The following is a 25,902-nucleotide window of genomic DNA, read 5'->3' on the forward strand; positions in this document are numbered from 1 at the left end:
TGAAAACGGACCCGCAGTGAGTCACTGCCCCCCTGCCTCCACACACACGTCCCCCAGGCTGTGGCGCCTCCAGCTGCCTGCCCCTGCGGCTCGAGTGCTCCCTGGAAGGGGCACATGGACGGGGTGCGGGGGCTGGGCACGGGGACCAGGCCAGGCTTCAGCTGGGACGTGGGTGTTGTTCAGGGGCTTCGCCAGGCAGGAGCAAGCAGGACAGCAGCTGTGAGTGCCAGAGGGCCGTGGGGTGAGGGGCTGTGACCCCCTCTCCCAAGTAACCCCTGAGCTGAGGGATGCACCTGAGGCCACACCCAGGACATGGCAGACCTAGCTGTGCAACCTGGGTCCCCTGGGTCCCCACAGGTGAGGATGACATGAGAGCCCCATGGCTGTCCAGCTGAATCCCGCCTGTCTGTCCCCCGCCACAGGCAGCGGCTGGTGGGCCCCGGGCTCCCTAAGCAAATAGGGAAGAAGGTGGGAGTGGCATTTGCACGCGGTGTGCAGGCTCCATGGAAATGGGCAGCCTGTTTGCAGACCCCAGAGCACACCCCCTTGGCAAACACAGGCAGATCCTGTCCCAGGACCTGGAAGACTGTGACCCCTCCCCAGGCCAGACATCTTTCCTGTTTGTTGGGTACGGTGCCGGGCATGCAAGTGGTGTGGCTGTCACCGCCCACCCAGCACAGGGCCCCCCAGTCCTCCTGCCAGGACAGCCCAGACTCACCGCTCAGACCAGGCCTCTGCGGCCTCCTCTGGAAGCCACTGTGCCGGAGGGGGCCATTCTACATCGAGTGGGTACTGGGCGCCAGGTGGGCAGATGGGCTCCAGGGAAGCTGGGGAGCATCCCGCCCCCTCTGGGCTCCAGGAGGCTGGAACCCGAAGACCTGGCCCACAGTCTGCCCAGGCCAGGTGCTCTGCGTGGCTGTGAGGAGGGCCCTGCAACCCTGGGAACTCAGTTTCCCCACCTGTCCATGGAAGTCCCCACGGTGCAGGCCACTCCGGGCCTTGTTCTGTTCTGTCTTTCTGCCCCCGCCCTACCTTCTCGCCACAGCAGAAATGCCCATTCCCACAATGGCGCTGGGACTTCCCAGCCCTGATGGAGACCCTGTCCCAAGTCCTGGGTCTGGTCGGGAGGCGTGGGAGCCACATCCGCCTCTCTGGCCAGTATCTGGACCCCATGAGCTGGGTCCTGTCCCCTCCGCTCTCCCTGGCTCTGCCACCCACACACCCTCCCCACCACTGTGGGATATCCCAGGGCCACACTGGTTCTGCGGGGAGCAACCGCCAGCTCTGGTTGAAATCCAACCCCCTTCCAGGCCACAGGGCTTCTCTCCCTCTGCCCCACTCTGCCAGCCCCTCAATGGAACTGTGGAAGCTGTCCTCCCCACAGAGGGACCCAGAGGCCAGTGGGAGGACCCAGCACCCGCGGGTCCAGGCCAGCACCTTGGCCAGGCCTGTCTCTCTGTTAGAGGGCATTGCCTGTCCCCTGTAGGCAGCAGGAGGAAGGACACATATGCAGGGCTAGCGGGGAGTGGGCACCCAACAGACGGATGGGCAGATGGACAGGCAGCTCCCACACCCAGGTCAGGGTCATCACGTAACCCAGCTCAGGCAGCTCGGCCGGCCCGGCCCTGCCCACAGCCCGGGGCACTGTCCTCACCTCTCAGGAGGGGTGTGCGGCTGTGCGGCGGGGGCCGGGTCTCAGGTTCCCCCTCTGTGTTCTCAGGCCGCCTGGTCCTGGCCGGGGGTAGGAGCAGGATGCTGCAGAGGCCAGCCCCAGAGGATGACAGCACAGCCTTGACAGACATGGCCCCGGGGACGGAGAAGGGGGACTCGTGGGAGCACAGCCAGCACCTCGCAGGTAACTTTCCGCCGCCCTGATGCAGCCCTGGGCTCCAGGCCACGGTCTGGGGTGGGCACAAGAGGGTCTCTGAGCCCCACTCTCGGGAGAGACCCAGGAACCACGGGGACACGTGGCCTCACTCGCCCAGAGCCTGGTTCCACCCTCAGAGCACGTGACCACCTCTGGCCCACCCACGGGGCCACTCGTAGGCCAGCTCCCCTCTCGCCTCTGGAGGCCAGCAGCAGTGGGCTCCCTGGGCGCCGGCCTTGCCGCTGGCTAACCTGGCCCTTGCCCACCACCCTGGCCAGCCGCTCGGCGCCTGGGGGACGGGATGGGCAGGGCCTGCCTCACCCCTGCATGGACCTGTAAGGCCCCCGCCCACACCACCCACAGGGCGTTCCGTGTCTCTGGGGGTCTGGGGCAAGGTAGGGGCGCGTCCTCACAACCGGGAGCTTCTGTTCCGGCCGGACGGAGACCAGGTGGCCGCCTACAGGGTGGTGAGCCCTGCCAAGCCCCGGATCGGTGACAACCTTCCAGTGTCTGCCGGCTGTGGTCCTGAGGGTGGGGACACAGACAGGGCACCCACAGGTGGCAGCACAAGAACAGCAGGTCTGAGCCACCGTCCTCAGTGACCAGGCCGCCCCTCCCCCACCCGGCACTGTCTCCTGAACCAGCTCGGGCGCCAGTTGCTGTGCTGGGAAGTGGAGTGAGGGCCTCATGGTGAGCAGAACGCCACCTGGGGAGGCGGCAGGAAAGGGGTCCCTCCTGGGAGCCTAGCGCTGGAGAGGGCTCTGGAGGGCAGAGGGGTGCCCACCGCCCTCCGGCTCCGGCCTCAAGGCAGCTCGGAGTCGCCCTGGACTCGTCTCTTGTCTCCCCACCCCCACTGCTCCCGTCTGCCCCGGGCCACTGTCTTCTCCTGGGGATAGCACCCACCTGGGCTCTCAGTGCTCACCGAGCCCGCCCTGCCCTCCATGCGGCCCCAGAAAGACCCTTGAGAACAGCATCCCCCTCAACTCCCACCCACTGGAATGGCCACTGTTGAAGCCACAGCAATGACAAAAACAGAAAATACCAACTGCCAGCAAGGAGGCAGAGAAATGGGGCCCCGTGCAGTGCTGGTGGGAAACGGTGTGGAGAGTCCTCCAAAAACCAAACACAGAGTTACCACGCGATCAAGCACCCACACTTCTGGAGACACACCCCAGAGAATCAGTGATGAGCGTCTGCGCTGCCTCCACTGGGGGCGCTATTGTGATAACACCTTGGGGAATGTTCGGGGACAGGGCTCTGCGCGGACATGCGATTGTCTTCCCATGACTGCAATCGCCGGTCACATGGTAACTCAAGGTGTCCCGTTTTGAGGGACCGCTGGACTGTTTCCCACAGCGAGTGGGGCTCCAGCCCCTGCCCCAGCCCCTGCCCCACCACACCCGGCCAGCGCACTATCAGCCTCCGCGGCCCCCAGTGGGTGCCCAGCGGTGCCACACCGTGGTTCGGATTTGTGACTCCCTAGTGACTACTGACATCGAGCGTCTTCTCACAGGCTCGTTGGCCGTCTCATATGTGTTCCTCAGAGCCACGTCTATTCACAATCTTTGTCCATTTCAAAACTGGGTTGTCTTCACTAAGTTGTAAAGTTCTGTGTATTCTGGACACAAGTCCCTCGTCAGAGACCTGGTTTGCAGGTGTACCCTTCATCCACCCTGTGGGGTGCCCGCCCTCCCCAGACGGTGCCCGTCTCACACACAGGCTCGAGTTCAGAGGAAGTCCAGCTCAGCCGTGGTCTCTTCATTGCTGTGCTTTTGGTTCATAGCTAAGAAACTGGGCCATGGCTTTTACGACTGTGTTTTCTCCTGAGAGTCTTATAATTTTTTCCCTTTCTTCCTAAAAGTTCTACAGTTGTGAGTATGCAGAACACAGTTTATTCTTGTTACTATTTATTATTGTATTGTGTCTGTTTCCACACAAACAATTGTAACCTACCTTTAAACTTTGTAAAAAATTTCATTCATTTATTTTTAGAGAGAGGGGGAGGGAGAGAGAAAGAGAGGGAGAGAAACATCAATGTACAGTTGCCTCTCGGGCACCCCCAACAGGGGACCTGGCCCACAACCCAGGCACGTGCCCTGACTGGGAACGGACCAGCGCTCCACCCACGGAGCCACACCTTATCGTTTTAGTTGTTAGTCCTCTGATCTTTAGCATATGAGCTCAACTCCACTTTGAGTCAGGTCTCGTGTGGTGTGAGAGAGGGTCCAAACTCGTTCATGACCGATGGCTGTCCGCCTGCCCCAGGGCCTCTCGTTGAGATCAGTTGTTTTTTCCCCCATTGAATTGTGTTGGCCCTTTGTAAAAAGTGGACCCTAAATCTACGGCTTTATTTTCAGAATCTCAAATATATTTTATTGATCTATATGTCCCTATGCCAGCACCACACTGCCCTGATTACTCTACCTTTGCAGTGAGTTTTGAAATTAAAACGTGTGAGCGGTACAGCTTTGTCCTTCTTTTTTTACATTGTTCAATATTCTGGATCTCAGGGGTTTCCACAGGAACTTTAAACTTGTCAATTCATGCAGAAAAGTCAGCTGGGCTCTGAAGGGAACCGAACCTGCAGATTGGATTTGCATCCTGACCGAGTTCAGCACTCTTCAGGGACTCACGTGTGCGAGGGGTGTCTGTGCATTTATTTAACTCGTCTTCAATTATTTCTGTGATGTTGGGTAGTTTTCCATTCCTGCACATTTTTTCGTTAAGTTTGTTTCTTTTTTGGTACTGTTGTATACAGAATTATTTTCCTTCATTTCATTTTCGGCTTGTTTATTGCTAGGGTATGGAAGCAACTGATTTGTGTATGTTGACCGTGTACCTAGCAACCTTGCCAAATGTTATTTGTTCTGACAGTTTTTGTAGTGAATGCCTTTGGATTTTCTACATACAAGATCCCGCCATCTGTGAAAGGTCGTTTTACCTTCGCATTTAGTTGCGTGTCTGTCCTTTGCGACACGCTCACTCTTCTCGCTCGCCTGTCCCTCCATCCGAGAGCACCTCCCTTGTGTCTCCGGTGGGGCAGGTGTGCTGCGCCTTCGTCCCCCACATTCTGATTGTTTGGAGAGGGGTCTTCGTTTACTCCCAGGGGTGAGAGTCCGGGGTTCAGAGCCCTCCCCGGCCCGTTAAACACGCCGTCCTGCTGTCTATTACTGGCTTCCCTAGTCTCGCTGAGGAATCAGGCGTCTAAATCCTCACCGCTCCCTCCAAACTGAGCTGTTGACGTCCCCCTGCCTTCTCTGTGGTGCACGGCACAGACGTGCTGTCCGCGCCCTTCCGAGCTGGAGTTTCTTCGCGGGGGGAGCACTGGGAGTTTTGATTCTTCAGATTTTATCAGATTTAAAAATTCTTCACCATTTGGCCCTGGCTGGTGTGGCTCAGTGGACTGACTGAATCCTGGCCTGAGAACCAAAGGGTTGTGGGTTGGATTCCCAGTCAGGGCATATGCCTGGGCTGCAGGCCAGGCTCCCAGTAGGGGGCGCCCGAGAGGCACGATGACGTTTCCCTCTCTCCCTCCCTTTCCCTCCGTCTAAAAATAAATAAAATGTTAGTTACGAGATTCTTCACCATTTTTCTTCAAAGAACGCTTTATCTCCCACTCTCTCCTTCTGGTTCTCGGGCGACAATGTCTTGGTCCCTCTGACCATGACCCGGCCCTCTGTATGGAGAGGCGGACCGTTGTTCAAGCACTGGCTCCTACTTCCCACCCGGAGCCTGGCTGTCCTGGCTGGGAGGCTGGCACCCTGGAGTTAGCCTGTCCTTTCTGCCTCTGTCCCTGTCGGTTCTCTGCAGACTTCATCCTGGTTTGTGAGGAAGACCCGAGGCTGGGTGGGCAGCAGGACAGTGCTGCCCAGGACAGGACAGACACACACAGGGCCTGGCGGGAGGCCTTCCTGGATAAGCTTCGTGTGGCTGGGCGGCATGTGGACCAGGTACCCCGGGCGGAGGTGGCTAGGGCCCCAGGCTCTGTGTCTACAGGCCTGAGGGCATGACGCCCTGAGACCTGAGGCAGATCAAGCCCAGGGCTGCCCTGGATGCCCTGCCCCAGGTCAAACAGAGGCACGCGGACGCATACCAAGCTGGCTCAGGGAGGCCAGAGCCCTTCAGATTCACCCCCAAATTCAGAAGCCATCTTCTCCACTCACCTTTCCCATCTCCGACATTAGAGCTTCCCTCTAGGTGTGACGTTTGTCTTCACGACTCTCGTGTGCTTGTAGGATGTTACACCCACAAAGCCCTTCCACAGGCCCAGTGTCCATCGTTAACAGTCAGTCGAAGTTACTTCCACTGCAGGGAGCCGGAGAAAGCAGGAAGGAGCTGCGTGGTACCCAGTGTAGCGGCGGGGGGTGTGGGCCGGGTGGTGCCGGTGCAGGCACTAAGTGGGGCTTGGAGCTGGTGGGGATGGGGCGCAGGGCTCCGCTCGTCCCTGCCCCCACCAAGGTCCCTCCACGTGTCTCCCTCATTGTCCGCCCTGCTTCCTGACCACCTCCCTTCGCCCCCAGGAAGGGGTTCAGCCGGCAGGTGTCCGTCCCCCTCCCCAGTCCCCCGGAAATCAGTTCTGAGTTTTACGTTCCTCACGTTCTTCGATTCCTGTCTCATGTGAATGGGCACCAATTCCACGTTGCCTAACGGTGCAGCTGGGTTTCTGCCTGAACTTGATACGACGGAGTCGTGCTCAGTGTGCCTCCTCGGGACCTCAGGCTCGCGAGACCACGCGCGTCGCCCGTGCAGCTGCTGCTGGGCCTCCGTCCGGGCTGGAGCACCGCGCCCTGCCTGCGACTCCGCCGTACGCACGCGCACACGTGTGGCTTGCTCCCGGTTTGGGGATAGTACGAAAATTGGCCGCCGTAAATTCTCACTGGTTTACACGTGTGTCCCGTGCCCAGATGCAGGAATTTCTGAGGGTAGAGATGCTGGCCAGGTGTGTGCGTGTGGCCACCTGCTCCCCAGGCCGCGGGCTGCGAGCACCCCTGTCAGCCGCAGGTGTCTTCTCAGCACCTGGCTATGTCGCACCTGGTGTGAGGTGGCGTCTCCCCGGGGTTTACTTTGCATTTTCTCTGATCCCTGAACAGGCTGAGCGGTTTTGCATGTTTATGAGTTGTTCGTGTTTCCAGTGCCCTGAGCTGCCTTTTTCCATCTTTTGCTCTTTTTTCTGTGGGGTTTTACCTTGTTTGCATCGATGCACGGGACACCGCTCTTTGCTGGTTGTGTGTGAGAGACATCAGTTCGCAGTCCGGCTGGCCTGTCACCCTCATTGTGGGGCTGTAGTTGCTTTTAACCAGTGGGGATTCTCTCTCACACTGTGCCTGTCACTTCCCACCTACCCTCATTTTCCTGTGTTCCTGCTTCCGGTGGGAGGGAAGAGCTGCCTCCACCCACTGCCCACGTGCCCCCCAGCCCCCCCCAGGCCCACGTGTGCCACGCCCCTCCCAGGGCGGTCCCAAGCAGCTACAGTGGGTGGGGGACAGCAGCTAACGCCCCGCCCACTCTGAGTTTGGGTGCACTCATCAGCCTGGGGGTTACGGGACAGTGTGGCTCACTGAGGCAGCCACATGAGTTTGCCACACCTTCATCCAGATTTGGGCGGGCTTACCCTTTAGTGGGGGCGGCACAGGGCCACCTGCGGCAGGTTTTCCTTAAGTGCCCTCAGCCTGGGGTGAGGACAGGCCTGCCCGGGATAGCCCCCTGAGGGCCACCAGAGGAGCAGAGCCCACCCCTGGTGCAGATGTCCAGCTGGAGGCTGACGCTGCCCAGAGCAGAGTCCAGAGCTGGCTGTGCACTGCCAGGGCCAGGGGTCAAATACAGGCTCAACTTCAATGGGCCTGTGACTCGGCCAAGGTCTTGTGACTGTACCATCTGTCACCAGAGGGCTGTGGGAGGCTCAGCCCCTGATGGGAGGGCCGGGATGTCCCACCCCACCATCACATGACAGGTGACCGGTGCCCTCCTCCACCACCCCAGCTGTTTGAGATCCTGGCCAAGACCCCGTACGGCCACGAGAAGAAAGGTCTGTTTGGGATCCAACAGCTGCTGTCACAGGGCGTCTTCAGGGCAGCCTTTGCCCTGCACGAGGTGAGGCCTGGGGGCTGACAGGCCCGGGCGGGGGTCACCGGCATGGGTGTGCGGTGAGTTCCTGGACGGGGGGGTCCTGCTGTCCACCCACAGGGCGTGTGGGGTGGCTGCGGCCCTACGGGCTGCGGGCCGGGGGTCAGCTGACACCTGCGACGTGGCCAGGCACTGCCCTCCTGCCACATGGCAGGCACAGTGGCTCTATCTTCACGGGCAGCTTCCCTCTTGGGGAAGACAGGGAGGCCCCTGTGCTCCCCCAAAAGCTGGGTAAACTGAGGCAGTGGAGGGGTGCTCACCATCGGCCTGAAAGGGTGTCCCCCATGGGGTCTGGAGCCAGTTGACGCCCTCGCACCCTGCACCACCTACTGGGCCTTCGGGGTGCAAGACGGGCATCGGGGCACCCTCTCCCCGCCTCTGGCTAGAACCATGGATACACAGTGCTTGCCACAGTCGGCCTCGCTGGCGGGGCCGTTGGGGTCAGCACAGCACCGGGCCATAGAAGCCCACCGGAGGTGCCAGTCCACCCTGGGCCACGGCCAAGGCTCCCCCTGGAGCTGGGCCCCAGGAACCGGAGGCTGAGGTGCCCAGCTTCATGTCCCTTCCCGGGCAGACCTTCCCAGACCCCCGGGCCCCACACTATGTCGCCCTCATGCAGCCCCCCTGAGCCCAGTGCTGGTGCCTGGGGCCCCTGCCCAGCTGAAGCCCCGCACCTGGAGCAGGGCCCAGTAGGTGAAGGGAGCCCCACCCACCAGCTTCTTGTCCCCAGGGCCCCTTTACGATGCCCCCGGAGGGCACGAGGGCCCCGGGCCCCAACCAGCAGCAGGTCCTGTTCTGGCACTGGGCCCGCTGGCGCTCGTGCCACAAGTACTAGCCCCTGGATCACGTGCGCAGGTGCCCGGGGAGAAGGCGGCTCCACTTCGCCTGGCTCGGTAAGTCCCGCCACTGCCCCGAGCCCTGGCTTGGTCATCAGGGCGACAATCTGCTCATCGGCCGAGTCTCCCTCGGGGAGCAAGCACAGGGCTGCCCGCAGCGCGCAGCCCCTCCCAGGCCGGCACAGCCCCGTCCCTACGGCAGCCGGGCCCTCCTCACGCCCCGGGAGAGACTGTGAGTGCAGCTGACTCATGGGGTCCCCTCCGGGTCCCCTCTGCAGGGTTCTACACAGGCTGGCTTCTGCCTGCAGCTGTCGTGGGCACCTGGTGTTCCTGGTGGGCTGCTTCCTGGTGTTCTCGGACATACCCATGTGAGTACCCTCTCCCCTGGGCTCCAGGCCTCACACTGCATCTCGGGAGGGTGGGAGCGGGGACCCCAGAGGCAAGCACTGAGCCTGTCCCCGCCCTCAGGAACACCCCAGAGGGTCCTGTGGACCTGCCGGAAGGATGCCAGGTAGAGGGGTACTTCCAAGACTGGCCACTGGACAGGTGTGCTCCAGGTTAATTTCACTGGCACTCACCTTTGTTTCTTGCAATAGCATAAACTTTTGTTGTGATAATCAAATGATGAGGCTCGAGTTTTACTTTATTATGGAGCTGAAATTTCAGAAAGTTATCCCAAAATTTATCCCCGCATATACTTTAGAGCAACGCTGGGCTGGGCGGGGCGGTGGGGGCAGGAAGCGGATGGCACTAGGCCCGGTGGGGAGGCGCCCGGCGCCAGCCCCACTTCTGCTCTGAAGGCAGGAGCTGTGCGGCAGCGCACACAGCTTCGAGATGTGCCCGCTCTGCCCGACTGCCCCTCTGGACGCTCTCCAGGGTGTGCGCCCTGGTCCAGGTAGGAGGGGGTGGGAGAGGGCGAAGGTGGCTCCCGGGTTCTGGCCCTGCCCGGCACCGGACCAGGCCCTGTGGGGTTGCCCTCGCCTGCGGTGGGGCTGTGACCGGCGCCCACCTGGGCGGACGTGGGCCGTCACCGTTACTGTTGCTACTGTGCGTCACTGTCCGAGGTCAGGCACAGCCGGAGGCTCCCGGGAGCCCCGCAGCTGTGGGAGTCCAGCTTTCCCACTGAACAGTGGCTGCGCCTGGGTCCCACACACGGCCCAGAGCCCTTGGTGCGAAGTTGGGTGGGCAGACGGGACACGCTCCTGAACACCCTTCTGTGCCGATTCTGGGGGCGCAGCTCTAACACACTGCAGGGCGGTGCGAACAGCCTGGTTCGCACCGCCCTGATTTCCTCAGGGCGAGAAATGATTTCTCTCCCCCAAGGCAGGGCCCTCCCCTGAAGAGATTCACCTTCATTACACACACAAAGGCCCTTGTTCCAGACAAACTTACATTCTGAGGTTCTGGGTGGCGGCCACCATTCCACCCACTGCAGTCCACGCTCTGGACCCCAGACTTCACGTCCATCCTACACACCAAATGCATTCACCCCAACCAAGCGTCCCCAACATTCTAGACGCACCACAGCATTAGCTCCAAGTCCAAAAGCCTAAACACCGACAGCCCAGGAAGTCTGGAATCGCATCTAAATCACCTACGACGTTGGGGGGGAGACTCGGGCGTGGCCACCCCGTGGCACCGCCCACCCCCACCCCCACCATGAGACAGGACAAGGGTCACCTGCTCCCTAAATGCAGCATCAGGCAGGCACGGGGCTGAGACCCCGAGCAGCTGGTAGGGGCAACGAACGTGACGCCCGCCCACGGGCCGGCCGGCTCTTCAACCACGACGGCACCGTCTTCTTCAGCGAGTTCCTGGCGCCGTGGCCCATGCTGCGCCCGGAAACGGAAGAGCCCACGCTGGACCACCACTGGGGCTGCTCCGACCGTGAGGACATGGAGGTGGGGCGGCCACCGCCCGCACGGCCCCCACTAAATGCCGGCCCCTCTCCGGGAGAGGCGGCGGCCCCAGTTTGCCGCCTCAGCTCCCACGACAGCCCTGAACCCCGTCCGTCACGGGCGTGGAGGAACCCTACTTCCCTGAGAGGAGCTGAGTGAGCCGCGGGGTCTGTGCTGGTGCCGATGATGGTGAGTGTCCGCCCCGCCCCCGCCCTGTTGTGCCCCTTCCCCCGGAGCTGTGGGGGGGCCGCTGTTGTGCCCACTGACCCTGGGACCCACGAGACGCTTGCTGTCTCCGAAAGGCCCCTGTGGGCCTGGGCTCCAAGGAGGGGAAGCTGTGCTCAGGGCCAGGCTGCAGGGTGTGGGCAGGACCATTTCCCCACAGGTGGGGGCCTCGGCCATCCTCAGCATGGGAGGCCCGGCGTGGGGTCCTCCAACCAGAAGGGCTTTCTGCACAACCCTCCACCCTCCTAAGATGCCGGGAATCCCTAAGTTTCAGCCTGTGGGAGAGCAGGGAGGGGGCTGGCTGGCTGGTTCTCAGCACTTGGGTCAAGAACAACGCCAGTGGCCCATGGACACCCAGATGCCATCCACCCTGGGAGTCTAAGTGGCCTCCTACCGCCCTGGCTTCCCCTCCCTGTCCCCCAACAACCCACCAGAAGAGGCACAGAGGGCAGCCAGGTCTGTAGGTGGGGGTGTGGCCTGCGGCGCTGGGGGCCCCACCCTGGCTCCGGGCTCACGCTGGGGTCCCCGTAGGTGGCTGTGGTGGCCATGTGCCTGGTGTCTGTCGTCTTGTACTGCGCCGCTGCGGCCATGCTGGTGTCCAGGTCGGACCGCACCCTCCCGGTGGCCTGGGTGAGCCTCTGTCACAGCTCCCTGCGGGTAGGGGAGGCCCAGGCCCACACCTGGCACCAGCTCTGACCACCCTCTGTCCCGGGTTTCGCGCATCGCCAGCCTCGCCGGCTCATGGTGAACCCGGGGCTCATGCTCTCCAAGGCCTACGTGGTCCTGACAAGATGGGGTGAGTGGCCGAGGCTGCCCTGCGCTGGGACTGCCCAAGGCAGAGCCAAGGGACCTGGTGTCTGAGTCGGGCGCAGCGGGGCATGTGGCCCATCCCCAGCTGTGAGCAGGGCACCCCTGCACAGGACCCTCGCGCCGGGGCTCCCAGGGAGGCCCCACCCAGCCCAGGCCCGAGCCCGGCTTTCTCAGGGTCCGAGAGGCGACTGGGCAACGGCAGAGGAGGCCTGCTCCGTCTCCTCCACCCGCTCCTCCTCCCTCACTCCCCACCTCCCCTGCCTCCCCCCACTTTCTCTACACCCCACCTCCTCCCTGTTTCCCAAGGACAGATGCCAGCGAACCAACCCAGGAATTCCACTGCTGCTCCATGGGCAGCTCTGGCCTGGGAGTGGTGCCAAAGCCCCGTGTACTGGGGTGGGGGGGCTGTGCCTTCAGGGGGGAGCCCCTGAGTGTTCCTGCAACAGCAGGGCGTGTGCGCTGTTTCTGGCCTCAGGTATACCCTCTGACTCACCCTTTACGCCCACACCTCTGTCTCAGCGTCACCCCATCCCTCGGTCTGTCACCCCGCCCAGCCTCTGGCTGCCCCCGTGCCTAACCTCTTCATTCCTAGCATCAGCGTGGTTTACCAGAACCTGGTTTACCAGAACCAGCCCCCGCCCTGAAGGCATTTCTGTCCGGTCCCCGGCAGTGCAGCTTTTCCTCACCCCCCTGAGTTGGGGAGCTGGTCTCACAGGGTGGCTCCTCTGCCCAGAGATGCACCGGACGCAGACCAGGTTCGAGGACGCCTTCGCCCTCAAGATGTTTGTCTTCCAGTTCGTCAGCTTCTTCTCCTCACCATCTACATCGCCTTCTTTAAGGGCAGGTCGGCACCACTGCCCTGTGCCTGTGGGGCGCCCAGCAGCCCACCATCCGAGATGCTCAGGGCGGGGGCGGCTGTGCCGGGCCGAGGCCTTGGAGCAAAGCCGAGCCCCGGGTCCACCTCGAGGGTTCCTGCAGGCCCGATGTGGGCATCACAGAGCAGGCAGGGGGGCGGCCAGGTGGCACCCGCTCACTCGTGGCCTCAGGACCTTCATTTCTTCAAGGTTTGTGGGGTACCCAGGCAGCTACCACACCTTGGGGGTCCGAAATGAGGAGGCGAGTATCCATCAGAGCCTTGATTTGCTGGAATGGTGATTTGCAATTGCCATTAGGTGCCAGCTGTGGCCCCAGCCTCTGCCCACCCTGCCCGCCCCGCAGGCACATCTGGGCAGCAGCAGGAAACCACTTGGCTCCGGATGGCTGGGGCTGTGGGCTGGGTGGGCCGGGACTGTCCCTGGGGGCCCGGGGCCTCCCTGACAACTCCCGCTGGGGCCACACCTGGAAGACCCTCTCCTTTCTGCCCAGAGGGCCTGTCCTCCCTGGGGTCCGGGCCACATACCCGACCGTGGCGGCCTGGGAGGCCCCACCCCTGAGGAGCACTATTTTCACACGGCAGGAAGGGGTGTCTTGGGGACCAGGCAGTTGGGACCCCGGCTCAGGGGCTTCCGGTCGTCAGAGGAAAGGCTCCCAACCCTGACTCACGTGAAAAATGGGGCTCCCTTGCTCCTGTGTGGAGGCCAGTCAGGTGCTGTGGGCTCGAGTGGGCTGGGCGCAGGGGTCTGAACAATGCTGCCCTGCTCCCCACCCCAGGGGGCTCGACACCCCCACAGCGCAGGCTGACGCCCTCCAGCTTGGTGCCGCTGTGCAGGGCGCACTGTCCCAGGAGCTCCCCCGAAAAGCCCCTGGCAAGCCTCCCCCTGCTGGGCCTGCTGAAGCTGCAGGGTGGGGCCTCCTGGACCACAGGCCAGTGTTGGCCCCACATGACCCCACGTGGGTCCCCAAAGGAAAACTGGGGGCTGTGCAGCGGTGGCACCATTTACCAGTGGACCTTGGGGAGGGAGGGGAGGACCAGGGCCCCCGCCCAGGGCTCAGGAGGATGGGGCGTGAGGCCACTCCCCGCGCTCACTGGGGTTCAGCTGCACAGTGCGCGGCTGGAGGCTGCCGAGTCGAGCTGGCCCAGGAGCTCCTGGTCATCACGGTGGGCAAGCAAATCGTCACCAATATGCAGGAGACCCTCGTCCCATGGGTGCCCTGACAACCCTGCCCCCCGGGTCAATCCAGGGACCCTGGGGCAGCCCAGACGGTGCCAGCCCCCTGGACTTGATGGCCTCACTGTGGATGTGGGAAGCGCTGCTCACTGTCACCCCATGGGCCCCATGACTCCCACACCCCATGGTGGCTGGTTGGCACATCAAGTTCCCTTGTCTCGGGCCAGCTTCCGTGGGGCAGCAGGCCTGTTCTTCCTGTGGCCCCTGTAGCCCAGGCGCCCGGCAGCACCCCAGCCAAGGCAGCACTGAGGAGGGGGGCACCCATCTAGACAACTGGGCCCCTCCCAGGCCAGAGCCCTTGCAGCAGCTGCTTAGGCTGGACCCACCCTGGACATCTTGCCCCTGCACACCTGCTTGCCCTGTGGTGCCACAGAATCCCCGTGGCCCCATGAGCCATGGCTGTGGGCCCGTGGCTGACCCCCGCCCCTCTCTGGGTGCAGTCGGTTCTGTGCAGCTGAGTCCAAGGAGACCATGAGTCCAGGGTGTAGTTGCTGCCTGGTGGGAGCAAGGGGCCAGATGAGTGGTGGCAAAGCTGCACACACATGTGTGACAGCACCACACACACATGCTCCATGTACAACACAGCAATGCATACGCATGCCCTGCAAAATACATGCCCATGGTGTGACACATGTGCCCTACACAGGCCAACACACCACAACACAGATGTCCCACATGACAGAACACCGTGCACACAAGCCAAAATGTGCATCCAAAGTGACACACATGTCCTACATGTGACAGTGCCACACACACATGCCCTGCACATGACAAAGCAACACACATGTGCCCCCAGTGGCACAGTGACTGCCTCCATCTGCTCCCTTCCACGTTGACATAGCTCTGGGCACCTCCTTGCATTTCCCAGGAGGAATCCATCCCCCTACAGCTGCCCTGATGAGCAATGGTGATTGTCCTGAGGGCGCTGCAGGGGAGCTGGGGGCGGGGCTGCCCCACAGAAGGAGGAAGGACGCAGATGCTCCCCAGGCTCTGTCTGCAAGGCCTCACCCTGCTGTGCCCACCCCAGGGCGCAGACCCTCCCCTGCTGCCCCCAAACTGCAGACAAACCAGGGCTCAGTGTAAGAAGCAAGAGCCATTGTCCTGGGTGCTTCCACCCCCAGGAAGCTGAAGGGCTGGTGGCAGGAGGTCCAGCTTCGCTCCAAGAAGAGGAAGGTGGGGGCTTCCATGGTCGCAGGCCAGGCGCCCTGGGAGGCAGACTACGAGCTGCTGCCCTTTGGGGGCCTGTTTGATGAGTACCTCGAAGTGGGTAGGCACCCCATGGGCCTCCAGCACCCTTCTGTCTACATCTCCTTTGAAATGAGACGTGAGTGGAGACAGAGGGTCCTTGGGGGAGCTGGGCCTGCTCAGGATCACCGAGGGGAGTGCCCAAGGAAGAGTGGCGGGGGTGGTAAGGGACAGCGCCCTGGGTACAGGGGTTGGGAAGAGGACCTGGAGCCTTGACAGGGCTCTCCCAGAGTGGCTTTAATGCCCCTGACCCCGGAATGCACCTGCTGGACTCCTGTCTGGACCTGGGAGAGTAGCCGGGTGCTCAGGATACCGGGCACTAGGGGCGGGGACAACTACCCCTCAGAGAAAGGCGGCACCTGGGACGAGAGGGCCTCAGGCACCCTGACTGCTGCAGTCCCATCTGGGAGTGGATTCTAAACACTTTTCCACACCCACCCTCTTTGCTGTGCTCCCCACCGTGTTGAGTCTGAGCCACACGCCATCACTCTGGGCTCCCCAGTAGCCAAGGTGAAAGGGGTGGCAGGAGCAGCGCGGGTGCCTGGATAACAGGGGGCAGATAGCTCACAAGCCTTTCATCCTGTGTGAGCGAGGTGGACCTTGTGTGTCCCTGCTCCCCCGGACACGGGCAGCGGGGCCCAGGCTCAGTTTAGGAATCCCGGAGCCCCGAGGGTCCCCTTTCCAGAAGCCACAGTCAGGGGGCATTTCGGGGGTGGAGCCTGCGGGGCGAGCCAGAGCAGAAGCAGACGTGGCCGGGTCCGCGCGTCCCTCGGGGACAGGAACGCACTGACTGAGGGGTCCCAGGCGGGTGGGCGGTGACAGGGCGGGCGGTGACCACGCGCCCTCAGTGCTGCAGTTCGGGTTCGTCACCGTCTTCATGGCTGCCTGCCCACTGGCGCCCCTCTTCGCGCTGCTCAACAACTGGGTGGAGATCCGCCTGGACGCGCGCAAGTTTGTGTGCGCACGCCGGCACCCGGTGGCCGAGCAAGTGCAGGACGTGGGCATCTGGTTCCCGATCCTGGCGGGCATCACACACCTGGCGGGCATCAGCAACGTGAGCGCAGGACCGGGCTCCGCGGGGGGCGGGGCTCTCGCTCACGTGGACCCCGCACCCAGGCCGCACCCAGGCCTCGCTGCTGCCCTTCTCGTCCGACTTCCGGCCGCGCGCCTACTACCTTGGGACCGCGCCGGCGACCCGCCCACCTCCACTGCGGAGCACAACCGCACTTGCAGGTGAGGCCGCCAGGGAAGGGCAGGGCCGCGCGGGGTTGGGGACACTGGGCTCCGGGGCGTGAGCGCCCGTCCGCCCCAACTGCGGGTGGGGTTGAACTTTGGCACATCCGAGCACAGGGCCTGCCCAGCGGAAGACTGAGTGGTGAGTCCCTTTTTCCTGGTTCATCTTCAGCCGATCTTGGTAAAAAATTTTTTTTTCTTTTGCAGAACACTCAGCTAAGCTTTCAAATGTAATAACACATTTATTCATAATATTCTTCACGATTTTCTTCAGCGCACCTGTTTGTACTTATGGCCACATTTGCTTTCCAGACACAGTTTGTGTCTTTCCTTTTCTTTAAAAAAATCAGTCCTCTGGAATTGAAACTTCAACTCATTCATTTTCATTCTTTCCTGGGTTTTAACAAACTAATTCGTGTCTATACATTTTCTTGAATATACATACCCCTTAAATGTCTCACTCTTTTTTAAAAAAGATTATTTTTAAACAGAGGGAAAGGGGGAGAGAGAGGAAGAGAAACATCAGTGTGTGGTTGCCTCTCACGCACCCCTTACTGGGGGCCTGGCCTGCAACCCAGGCAGGTGCCCTGACTGGGAATCAAACCAGGAACCCTTTGGTTCCCAAGCCAGCACTCAATCCACTGAGCCACACCAGCCAGGGCGAAAGTCTTATTCCTTGAGTGCTGATAATCTTCTGTCCCTCGGTATTTCCTGTTTATCCGTTGTTTGGGAGAGGAAGTTCCCCGACACACAACTTACTGAATGACACTAGACTCACGGTGTTACGTCAGTTTCAGGTGCCCCGCATACTGATCTGGAGTCTCACAGCAGGATGAGTTGAGTTCCTTCAGTTACTGCACAGGACAGGGTCGTGGACTCTGTTCCCTGTGGGGTGGACCCGTCCTCCGCCCCCATGCTGCCCCCCCCCACGCTGCCCCCCCCTCCAGGTCTGAACTTCTGACTGGAGGGGAAGGGAGGGAGAGAGAGAGGGAAAGAAACATCAGTGTGTGGTTGCCTCTCCTGTGCCCCCTACTGGGACCTGGCCTGCAGCCCAGGCATGTTCCCTGACTGGGAATCGAACTAGCAACCCTTTGGTTCCCAGGCCAGTGCTCAATCCACTGAGCCACACCACAGGGCATCCATGCAAATACTTTTTTGCTACTTTAAAAAAAAAAAGTCATTGATTTTGATTTAATTGCTTGGAGGGCAGAGGACTTGAATGGTTGACATGTAAATCACATTTGCTGAGGCTTCTTCATGATCTGGTCCCAGAGGATTTTGCATGTTTCAGGTGAACTTGAAAATACTTTTTTCACTGTTAATGTTGGAGCAAGCTTCTATATAGACTATTAGGTCAGGCTTCCTAGTGTTACTGTTCGGGTTTTCTTGCCCCCCCCCTTTTCTTTTTCCCTGCTTATTCTGTTGGATTCTGATAGAGGTGAGTTAAAGTCTTCCCCAGAATGTGGGATTACGGGTGTTTTCAGGTGGTTCTGCCAGGTTTTGCTTTGTGAATTTTGAGGTTCTTTGTTGCATAGAAGTTCACAGCTGTGATGCCTTTGAAGTGGATACTTTCTCCATTCATTCTTTGTCCTTTTTATTCTCTTCTCTGACTTCTGGTAGATGGGTTGGTGTTCTGTAGTTTTGTGTTTTTAGACTCACTTGGAACTAACCCTCTGTGTTTTTACTATTTTAGGGGCTACCCTATATTTTCGGCACACTACACATTCCTCCAGCACAGCCGGGGGGAACCCCTCGTCGGCTCCTCGCCTTCTGCAGGACAAGGGTCTTCCCGTGCTGCGCCCCCACCTGCTAAGCACCCATTGGCCTGTCTTACTGTTCTAGTTTTAACTTTACTATTAAAAACACAGAAAGTTTTAATCATTTGTTAATCACGTCTTTTTGGTGTATTAATGGAAGTGGCTACAGTAGTGTGTTATTCATTGTGTTCCCTCCGAATTCTTATTTTTTCTTTCGGAAGTATATCCTTTTATAGCTCTCCGAATGGTGTGTGGTTCGTGAACTCTTATGTCTTAAAATATCTGTTTGTCCTTCAAAAGCAAGTGTAAAATTCCAGGTTAGGAGTTCTTTTCCCTTGGGCCTTTGGAAATGTTCCGCACCGACCTGGCTTTTCTCCTTGGAAGCACACATACACAGCATTTAACATCACTTCCTCCTTTTCCCTGATCTGTGTCACTAACAGGTGTCAGTCATGGCAGGTTTATTTAAGAGTTTCTCATCCAGAGACATCTCCATTTTGTTCCTTCAGTAGAGCTGCTCCCTCCTCCCTCTTGTGGAGGTTCCCCACTTCTCCAGCTCAGGGGTTCTCTTTCCCTTTTTAAACTGTCTGGCCTCGTCGCCTTCCGGGGGACTTCATCGGTCATTCCCCATTTTCTGTTCGTCTGATTTAGCCACTCATAGGTCAGGTGATGGTGTTTTTACCTTTCGAGACTGTTTCCTTCTCCCACGAAGCCGGCTCTGGTGACACTTTCCATGTTGTGTCACGTCTCAGTGTGTTAGCCTAAGGCAGGAGCAGGGGACGTGTCAAAGGGTGGTGAGGCTCCGCTCCGTCTGAAGTCTGAGATGCGGTCAGAGCCGAGCGCCCAGGGCGGTTGGGAGCGCCATGCCCACGGGGCCACGGCCTCTGAGCAGAGCGGACCGCCCGGAGCCTGCAGGTGCGCACCCCGTGGGAGCCAGGATCCTGGGACACGCTCCTGGACGACGTGCAGTTGCCCTCTGGGGGACTCATTCAGCCTCGTAGGGGAAGTAGACAACCCAGCTCCCCGCCGCTCCCCACTTTGGGACCACGGAGTGAAAGCTGAAAGTCCTGTCCGAGGATGCTGCCGAGTATTTCCCACGGAGTGAAAGCTGGAAGTCCTGTCCGAGGATGCTGCCGAGTATTTCCCTCTTCGGGCAAGTTGGGCCCAGAGTTACAGCATCAGGAACAGAAAAGGCGGCGGCACTGAGAAGCCTCCGCCAACCCCCCACCCCGGGTCCCACGTTTCCTGCAGGTATCAGGCGTTCAGGGAAGACGATGGGCAGTATTCCCGGACCGACTGGAACCTTCTGGCCATCCGCCTGGCCTTTGTCATTGTGTTTGACGCAGCCGGGCTCCTCCCAAGCCCTCTGTGGGCACCCCCTGCTGTCTCTCTCAGCCTCAGCATGGTGCCCCCGCCCTGGCTTCACCTCATCTCACTGTGTGGCCTGGAGGGTCAGTGTGACCAACGCAGCAGAGCCCTGGTGCTTGCTGTTCTCACCTTGACCCCATCAGTTCTCTGCATCTCACATCTCTGCCTGGAAAAGGGAGCGCGGCCCTGCCTGGCCCCTTCCTGGGTGGTGGGGACGAGCCCTGGGCTCTGGGCAGTGCCACAGGGGCTGCGGCTGGTCTCTGTGGCTGGCACTCTGCTGCTTTCTGGCCCAGCCCACACTCGGGGAGCAGGTGCCCACGCCTGGGCCCACGAAGGCCACTGTTTTGCCCGTGGAGGCGCACCCTCTCCCAGCCCTGACGCTGCCCCCTGCTCCCGGCACGTGGTGTTCTCCATCGGCCGGGTGCTGACCTCCTGGTGCCTGACCTCCTGCAGTCCGTGGAAGTCAAGGTGAGACGGGAGCATGACTTGGCCAAGCAGGCGCTGGCCGAGAAGGAAGTGAGCGCCGACCCTCAGGCCTTACGCTTCAGACTCCCTCAGGCACCCACCCCGCTGTGTCAGACACAGGCTCTCTTTGGGACAAATGGAGCAAAGGACAGCCGGCCCCCAGCCTCAGAGGAGAGCCTGGGCCTGCAGCCTGGGCGGCCAGAAGCCAGCCAGGGCCCCCCAGTCCCTCCCCTCTGCGGTCCTGTTGGCAGCTGAGGGGCCTGGAGCCAGACCTACCTGGAAGGCAAAGGCCTCTCAGGGCCCTGAAGCCTCAGCCCCTTCCGATGCCCCTCCCAGCCCCACGCTCCAAGTCACAGCTGGGAGCCAGCGTACCAGGTCCCCCACCCCTCCACTCCGCATTCCCCGCCCAGGACTCCTGCTCTGTCCTCTCCTTTCTTGAACCCGGTGCCCCCCTTCCCTCCCGGCCACCATCAGCAGCCACTGAGCTTCCATCTGACTGGCAAGAAGCCGCACTGCACCTTGGCTCCTGCCCGGGCAGTGCCCGAGGCTGGGGAGGCTTGGAAGACTTATTCCCCCACCAGTGAAACGTAGGAGTTTTCTGTTTCCACCCAACTGTCCCCAAAGTCAAGAGCAGCGGTATGCAGGGCTGGACCTCATCCACCTGGCGCTGCCCGGGCCGCGCACTCCGTCGGGTGTGCGGCTTCTCTGCACAGCCCGTGCCTCTGCATCACAGACCACTCGGGAGTGAAGCTCCGGCCTCCTCAGGGCACCCACAGGTCCCCCAGTCCCACTTCCTCCCAGAAGGCCCCACCCACAGCTTCCTGAGCAGCTTCCTTGAGTGCCAAGGTTAAAGCCCTGCTGCTCTGGCCTGGGCGGCGCCTCTCAAGTGAGGCTGCGCCTTTCAGACGTCACTCACCACCTTTGAGAAAAGGGACTGCGCTCTGAGCCGCCCGGCAGTGAGGCCGCAAGGCCCCTGCGGGAACCCACCAGGACCTTCTTCCAGTTGGTGGTGGTGCTGCTGCTGTTGTCTCAAACTTTGCAATTTTAAAGTAAATTTCTTGAAACATAACAAAACAAAAAACAAAACCCTGCTCACGTACCTCGGCCTTTCACGAAGTGAACGCACCAGTGCAGTAAGCAGGGCCACAAGATGCAGCCAGTCACCAGGGCCCCTTCTCTCCTCACTCTGTCCCCACCCGGAGCAGCCCCCACCTTGGCCTCCGCTGCTGACCAGAGGGTCTGACCAGGAGCTCTGGAGGGGCTGCTGCTCGAGGGCCATCCTGGCTGCCAGGTGACACCCATGGTGAAGACACCACTGCCCTGGTGCCCGTGTGACTCCCTGAGGCACCTCCCCAACAGCAGCCCAGCACGGGCCTGGGGGCCGGTCCTGGGGACGCAGTGGTTTGCTGACAGGGACCATTTGGGGAGACAGGGCACTGCCTCACAGCAGGCAAGGCCTGGCCAGGGTCCCAGGGACAGGAGACTGCCCAGCCCCGGCCTCCACTGGCTCCCATGTGGCCCCTGCAGGGTGGACAGTCAGCGTGGGATGAGAACCATGTGCCAGCTGCGGGGACCATGGCAAAGATGAGAACTATGTCCGTGTGTCTGTGACCCCTCGAGTGTGTGCTGCCAATGCCCCTGGTTCCACGGGGCCAAGAACACATGTGGCATGATAAAATAACACACCAGCACACGGCATCTGGTTTTGGGTTTTATTTTAGAACTTATAAAATTCCAGTGTCATCCATATTCATGAGCCTTTACACGTTTGCATATAATCTCCAAATTCCAAAGTTAAGGCCAAGGGACGAGTTGTACTGTGGACACACGTGACACGGAGGACAGTCAACAAGGGAAGCAGGACCCTCACGACCCACCCCACCCACCCAGGGCTCCCGCAGCAGCACCAGGGGCGGCAGGAGCCCCGGGCAGTCACTGCGGGAGCGTGACTGACAGTCACACAGCGAGACCCTGTGCAGTGCAGGAGGAGGCTGCACCTACATTTAGCAGCAAGTGCAGATGTGCAAACACCCGTTGCAAGAATTAAAAATCCACCTCTGGGGGAGGGGCTGGGATGCCACAGAAACGGAGGTCTGGGTAGACATCTGAGGGCAAGAGCAGGCAGTGCGCGGGCCAACAGGAAAGGCTCCCAAACTCATGCAGGTGGCAGGGACCCCAGGGACTAGGGACACTCCTGGAGAACAGCGAGACACGCCTTCCCTTCCCTCTCCGTCTCAATCCACTCCGCCTAACATGGGGGTCACCCACCCTATTCTGCTGAAGCAAATGTTCTTTCCTACAAATGGGCACGTTTAAGGCTGCTTGAGCTCATGGGAACTTGCAAAGGCAACTGACGTCAGACTTGCGTTAAGCAATTCTGGTGTATTCAGGAGTTTCAATCTAAAGGTTCCCAAGCTGAGTAAGAATCGAATAGAAAATGTCATAGACGGAGTGGTCAGGCCCCGGTCAGCTCCTCCAGGAGCCCTGGTATCTGGGACAAACAACTTGGGGCACGTGGCCCCCATGGGGCGGGGCGGGGCGGGAGACCCGACAACCCAGAAGCCAATCGCTGGCTGTGCCTCCCACACGGCCCCCGCCTGGGCCCCTCCTCTCCAGAGCAGACCTTCGCCAAGCTGACTGGCGTGGGGCACCTGCCCAACCCAGGATGACCCAAAAGACACCTGAGGAAAGCAGGCTCCCTGAGCAGGTCCTCCTCCAGGCCAGGCTGAGTGGCAGCCTCTCTCAGCCCCTTACGGCCAGCTCCTAGGGGTCCGCACACAGCACCCCAGTGCATCAGAGTACAGCATGTGGGGTGGGGGGTGTGCATCCCCCACCCCAGACTGGCCCACAGTGGGGACAGCCACAGCAGACCCTGGGCCGGGGCTGGCCCCGCCCTCCACAGATCAATGCCCCTGGCTCTGAGGTAGAAAGGGGGAGACTGAAGTGGGCATCCTTCTGGGGAGGGTGGGGAGCGGAAGTCGGTGTGGCGACTCAGCTGTCACTCAGAGCAGGGCCGTCTCTGAGGGGAAGCAGGTGTCCACCTCTCCTCAGTGGGCCACATCCCCCCCCCCCCGCCCTCCACACCTCCCTCCCCAGACCCAGAGAGCAGACATGCAGCCTCACCTGCCAGCCTCGCTCATCCCCCAGTGCCTGCAGTGCAGGGCAGGCAGGGACACCGGGCACCCGGGCCCCTTGGGGTCCCAGTGCTCCTGTGCACACACCAGGCCTCCTCCCGCCCTGTGGTCTAGGCTGAGCGGACTTGGGCAGCGCAAAGGAGGCGACTGCAGTCTACAGAGGGCTGGACGACAGGCAGAGGGAGGAAGGGAGCTGGGAAAGGAAGAGGGCAAACGTTTGGCTTTTCTAAAGTGAAGGAATTTATTTCCTGAGGTCACGACACAGGAAGTGGGCTCAGCCCCAGCTGTGCAGCACTCAATGGGGCCAGGGCCTTGCTGACGAGCCGGTGAGATGTCCGATCGCCTCTGTTAGTGTTCGAACCATGGAAAGCCGGCCCACAGCCGGCGTCAGGGGCAGATCCTGAGCACACACTGGGCACTGGCCAGGCCCGAGGACCGGCTGCACACAGCGCCGGCACCCGCTTCCCTGCGAGACCTCGGGGAGGGGGGAGCGTCAACAATTTACGGAGGGTCCAGCTGCTGGATCAGATTGAAACAAACCATTGTGTGGTGGGGTTTGGGTCAGCAGGCTGGAGAGGTTTCTGTTTTCTCATCATTATCGCTTGGGGCCCCAAGGGAGGGTCTTGGGGGCCACCTGAGCCCCAAAGCTGGGAAACTCCTCAGAGCTGCTCATATCCGGAGCCTGTGGGGACAGAGAGGGTGCAGCTTCACTCAGTGGGCTGTGCTTAAGCAGCCGAGAAAAGGCTCCTCCCTCGGACCCTGGGCGCCACCCCCCCCAGCCAGAGGGGCCCTGGACGCGAGCACCGTCTGACCTTCTCACTGCTGGTGGTCCAGGGCGCGTCCCGCACCACAAAGCCCTTGGACGGCGCCTTGGACTCCTCGTGGGCTGGGGGCTTCATGTACACCTGCAGCACCTCGCTGTCCACCACGTCGGCCAGCTGTGGGCACAGGGGCAGGCGTCAGCCAGCGGCAGGGACGCCCGGCAAGCACCCAGTTCTGTGTTCGCCCTGCTTCGAGGTGCTGGGGCACCCGCCCCGCCTGGAACCTGAAAACACCTGCGGAGGGCCCTGCGGGACCCCAGGACTCACGTATTCCTCCTCCAGGTTAAGGATGTGGTCGACAGCCTCCTCCACGTTCTCTGGGAGCCCCGTCACGGTGACGCAGTTGGGGTCCGGGGCCCCACTCTGCGGGAAGCGAATGTCCACCTGGAAGGAGCACAGGCGTTGGCTAAGGCGGCTCTTGAGTCCATCAAGGGTTTTGGACTCAATGGTTCCCATCAGGCGCCTGGGAGCAGTCTGTTTCCAGTGTCTCCCACTCTCTGTTGGAAATGTGGGCACCTGGTCTGGGGGCCAAGGGCACAGACGCTGTAACCTCTTCACACGCACGTGCCTTTTGGGGACGGCCAGGGTGGCAGGAAGCCACACCGTGAGGGGGCCGCCTTCTTCAGGCCAGCACAGGAGACCGACCAACAGTGCCGGCTACACGGCTATGACCCTACCTGGCCTCACCGCCCAAGGGACAAGCACCTGAGCACTTGAGGTGGTCTCCCCTTCCAGACCCTGCTGGCCAATGAGCACTGTCAGCAGCCTTGGCAGAAAAACTGGGGCTTGGGGGTCCGTGGGGCCCCACTGCTGCAGGGACCAACACCTGCAACTCACCAGGGCTGGGGACACACCTTGAACTCATCCATGATTTTGCGAATGGCTTTGCCGCGGGCACCAATGATGCGGGCGTGGACACGGTGGTCTAGAGGGACGTCCTCAGAAACCATCTGTTCGAGCTCACCCACGATTTTCAGAATGGCGTCCCGGGCGGCTTCTGTGTTCTTCTCGTACCCTGTGATGGTGATCTGGTCCTGTGGCTGAGAAGGGGGAGCCTTTCAGAAGAGGACACTGGGCCCTGAGCAGGACTGAGGGAGGTAGACCAAAACCTGAGGGGACACGCCGACCCACTCAGCGGAGAAAGAAGGTAGGAAAACATCGGGTTAACAAGATCCCTCCCAAGCCCCACGCAAGAGACCATGACACACCGGGAGGGAAAGAACACCTGCCCACAGGACGATGCAAGGGCACTGGCAGGTGAGGGGTCAGGGAAGGTCCCTCCGGTCCCTCGTCTGTGGGGCCCTTTGTGGAGATGGACCAACCTGGAAGAAGGTGCTAGACAGCATGGCCGGCAATACACACCTGCAGTGCCCCACCCAGGGCCGCCCTCCTACCACACACATGTACCAGCGAGGGCACCGGAGTGGCAGAGTGAGCAAACGGACAATTCAAAGCATAGGAGGGAAAACTAGAAAACAAAATAGCCACCTTAAACCACATCCTGAGGACACACACACACACATACACACACACACAGAACAGAACGCAGCGTAGAAGAACCAGGGGAGAATGACCACCTAGAAGAGGAAGAGAGGCCCCAGGAGTCCAGGTGACGCAGACACAGGGTAGGAGGCCGTGAACCCTCCCTGGTCCCCATCCAGTGATGCCCAGAAACCTCCACCAGCTACAGAGGCGGCAGCACTGAAGACAGAACACACTTGGCAAATTGAAGCATCATTCGCACAGGAAAAACTGTATGAACCCTGCCTGGTGTGGCTCAGTGCACTGAGAGCAGGACCGAGAACCAAGGGGTTGAGGTTCAATCCCAAGTCAGGGTACATACCATGGTTCAGATCTGGGCCCCAGTAGGGGGCACTCGAGAGGCAACGACACACTGATGTTTCTCTCCCTTTCTCCCTCCCTTCCCCTCTCTAAAAATGAAAAACAAAACAAAACTGTGTATGAAAGATGTGGCTGCCTGACCCTGCTCGGCTTATGGAACGGTGATTGTC

The 25,902-nt window shown here is 60.8% G+C and overlaps 2 protein-coding genes across 3 annotated transcripts in view; one reads left to right on the plus strand and one right to left on the minus strand.

The window, feature by feature from the left end:
• The first annotated feature begins 1,752 nt into the window (after positions 1 to 1,752).
• Positions 1,753 to 20,241, plus strand: ANO7 (anoctamin 7). Its single transcript, XM_053655192.1, is given in 28 exon segments — positions 1,753 to 1,829; positions 1,831 to 1,855; positions 2,290 to 2,359; positions 5,678 to 5,817; positions 7,847 to 7,957; positions 8,721 to 8,883; positions 9,105 to 9,146; positions 9,149 to 9,194; positions 9,627 to 9,677; positions 9,679 to 9,720; positions 10,592 to 10,727; positions 10,783 to 10,833; positions 10,835 to 10,887; positions 10,889 to 10,913; positions 11,481 to 11,579; positions 11,679 to 11,745; positions 12,493 to 12,576; positions 12,579 to 12,603; positions 12,824 to 12,875; positions 13,744 to 13,845; positions 14,993 to 15,134; positions 15,961 to 16,166; positions 16,240 to 16,285; positions 16,288 to 16,345; positions 19,354 to 19,443; positions 19,867 to 19,892; positions 19,895 to 19,986; positions 20,056 to 20,241. Coding segments are annotated over 28 exon segments (2,307 nt in total).
• A 1,392-nt stretch (positions 20,242 to 21,633) lies between these two features.
• The window catches only part of HDLBP (high density lipoprotein binding protein), a 62,068-nt gene continuing 57,799 nt past the window's right edge, over positions 21,634 to 25,902 (minus strand). For both annotated transcript variants that reach the window (XM_037161379.2, XM_037161378.2), the window contains exons 25-28: positions 24,745 to 24,930; positions 24,158 to 24,274; positions 23,882 to 24,007; positions 21,634 to 23,751 (exon numbers count right to left, since the gene is read on the minus strand). In XM_037161379.2, coding sequence (XP_037017274.2) covers positions 23,665 to 23,751; positions 23,882 to 24,007; positions 24,158 to 24,274; positions 24,745 to 24,930 — 516 coding nt within the window. In that variant the 3' untranslated portion in view covers positions 21,634 to 23,664. The remainder of the gene's footprint in view (positions 23,752 to 23,881; positions 24,008 to 24,157; positions 24,275 to 24,744; positions 24,931 to 25,902) is intronic.

Source organism: Artibeus jamaicensis, unplaced genomic scaffold (assembly GCF_021234435.1).
Source record: "Artibeus jamaicensis isolate MK-2021 breed Jamaican fruit bat unplaced genomic scaffold, CSHL_Jam_final contig_944, whole genome shotgun sequence".
NCBI classification, from domain to species: Eukaryota; Metazoa; Chordata; class Mammalia; order Chiroptera; family Phyllostomidae; genus Artibeus; species Artibeus jamaicensis.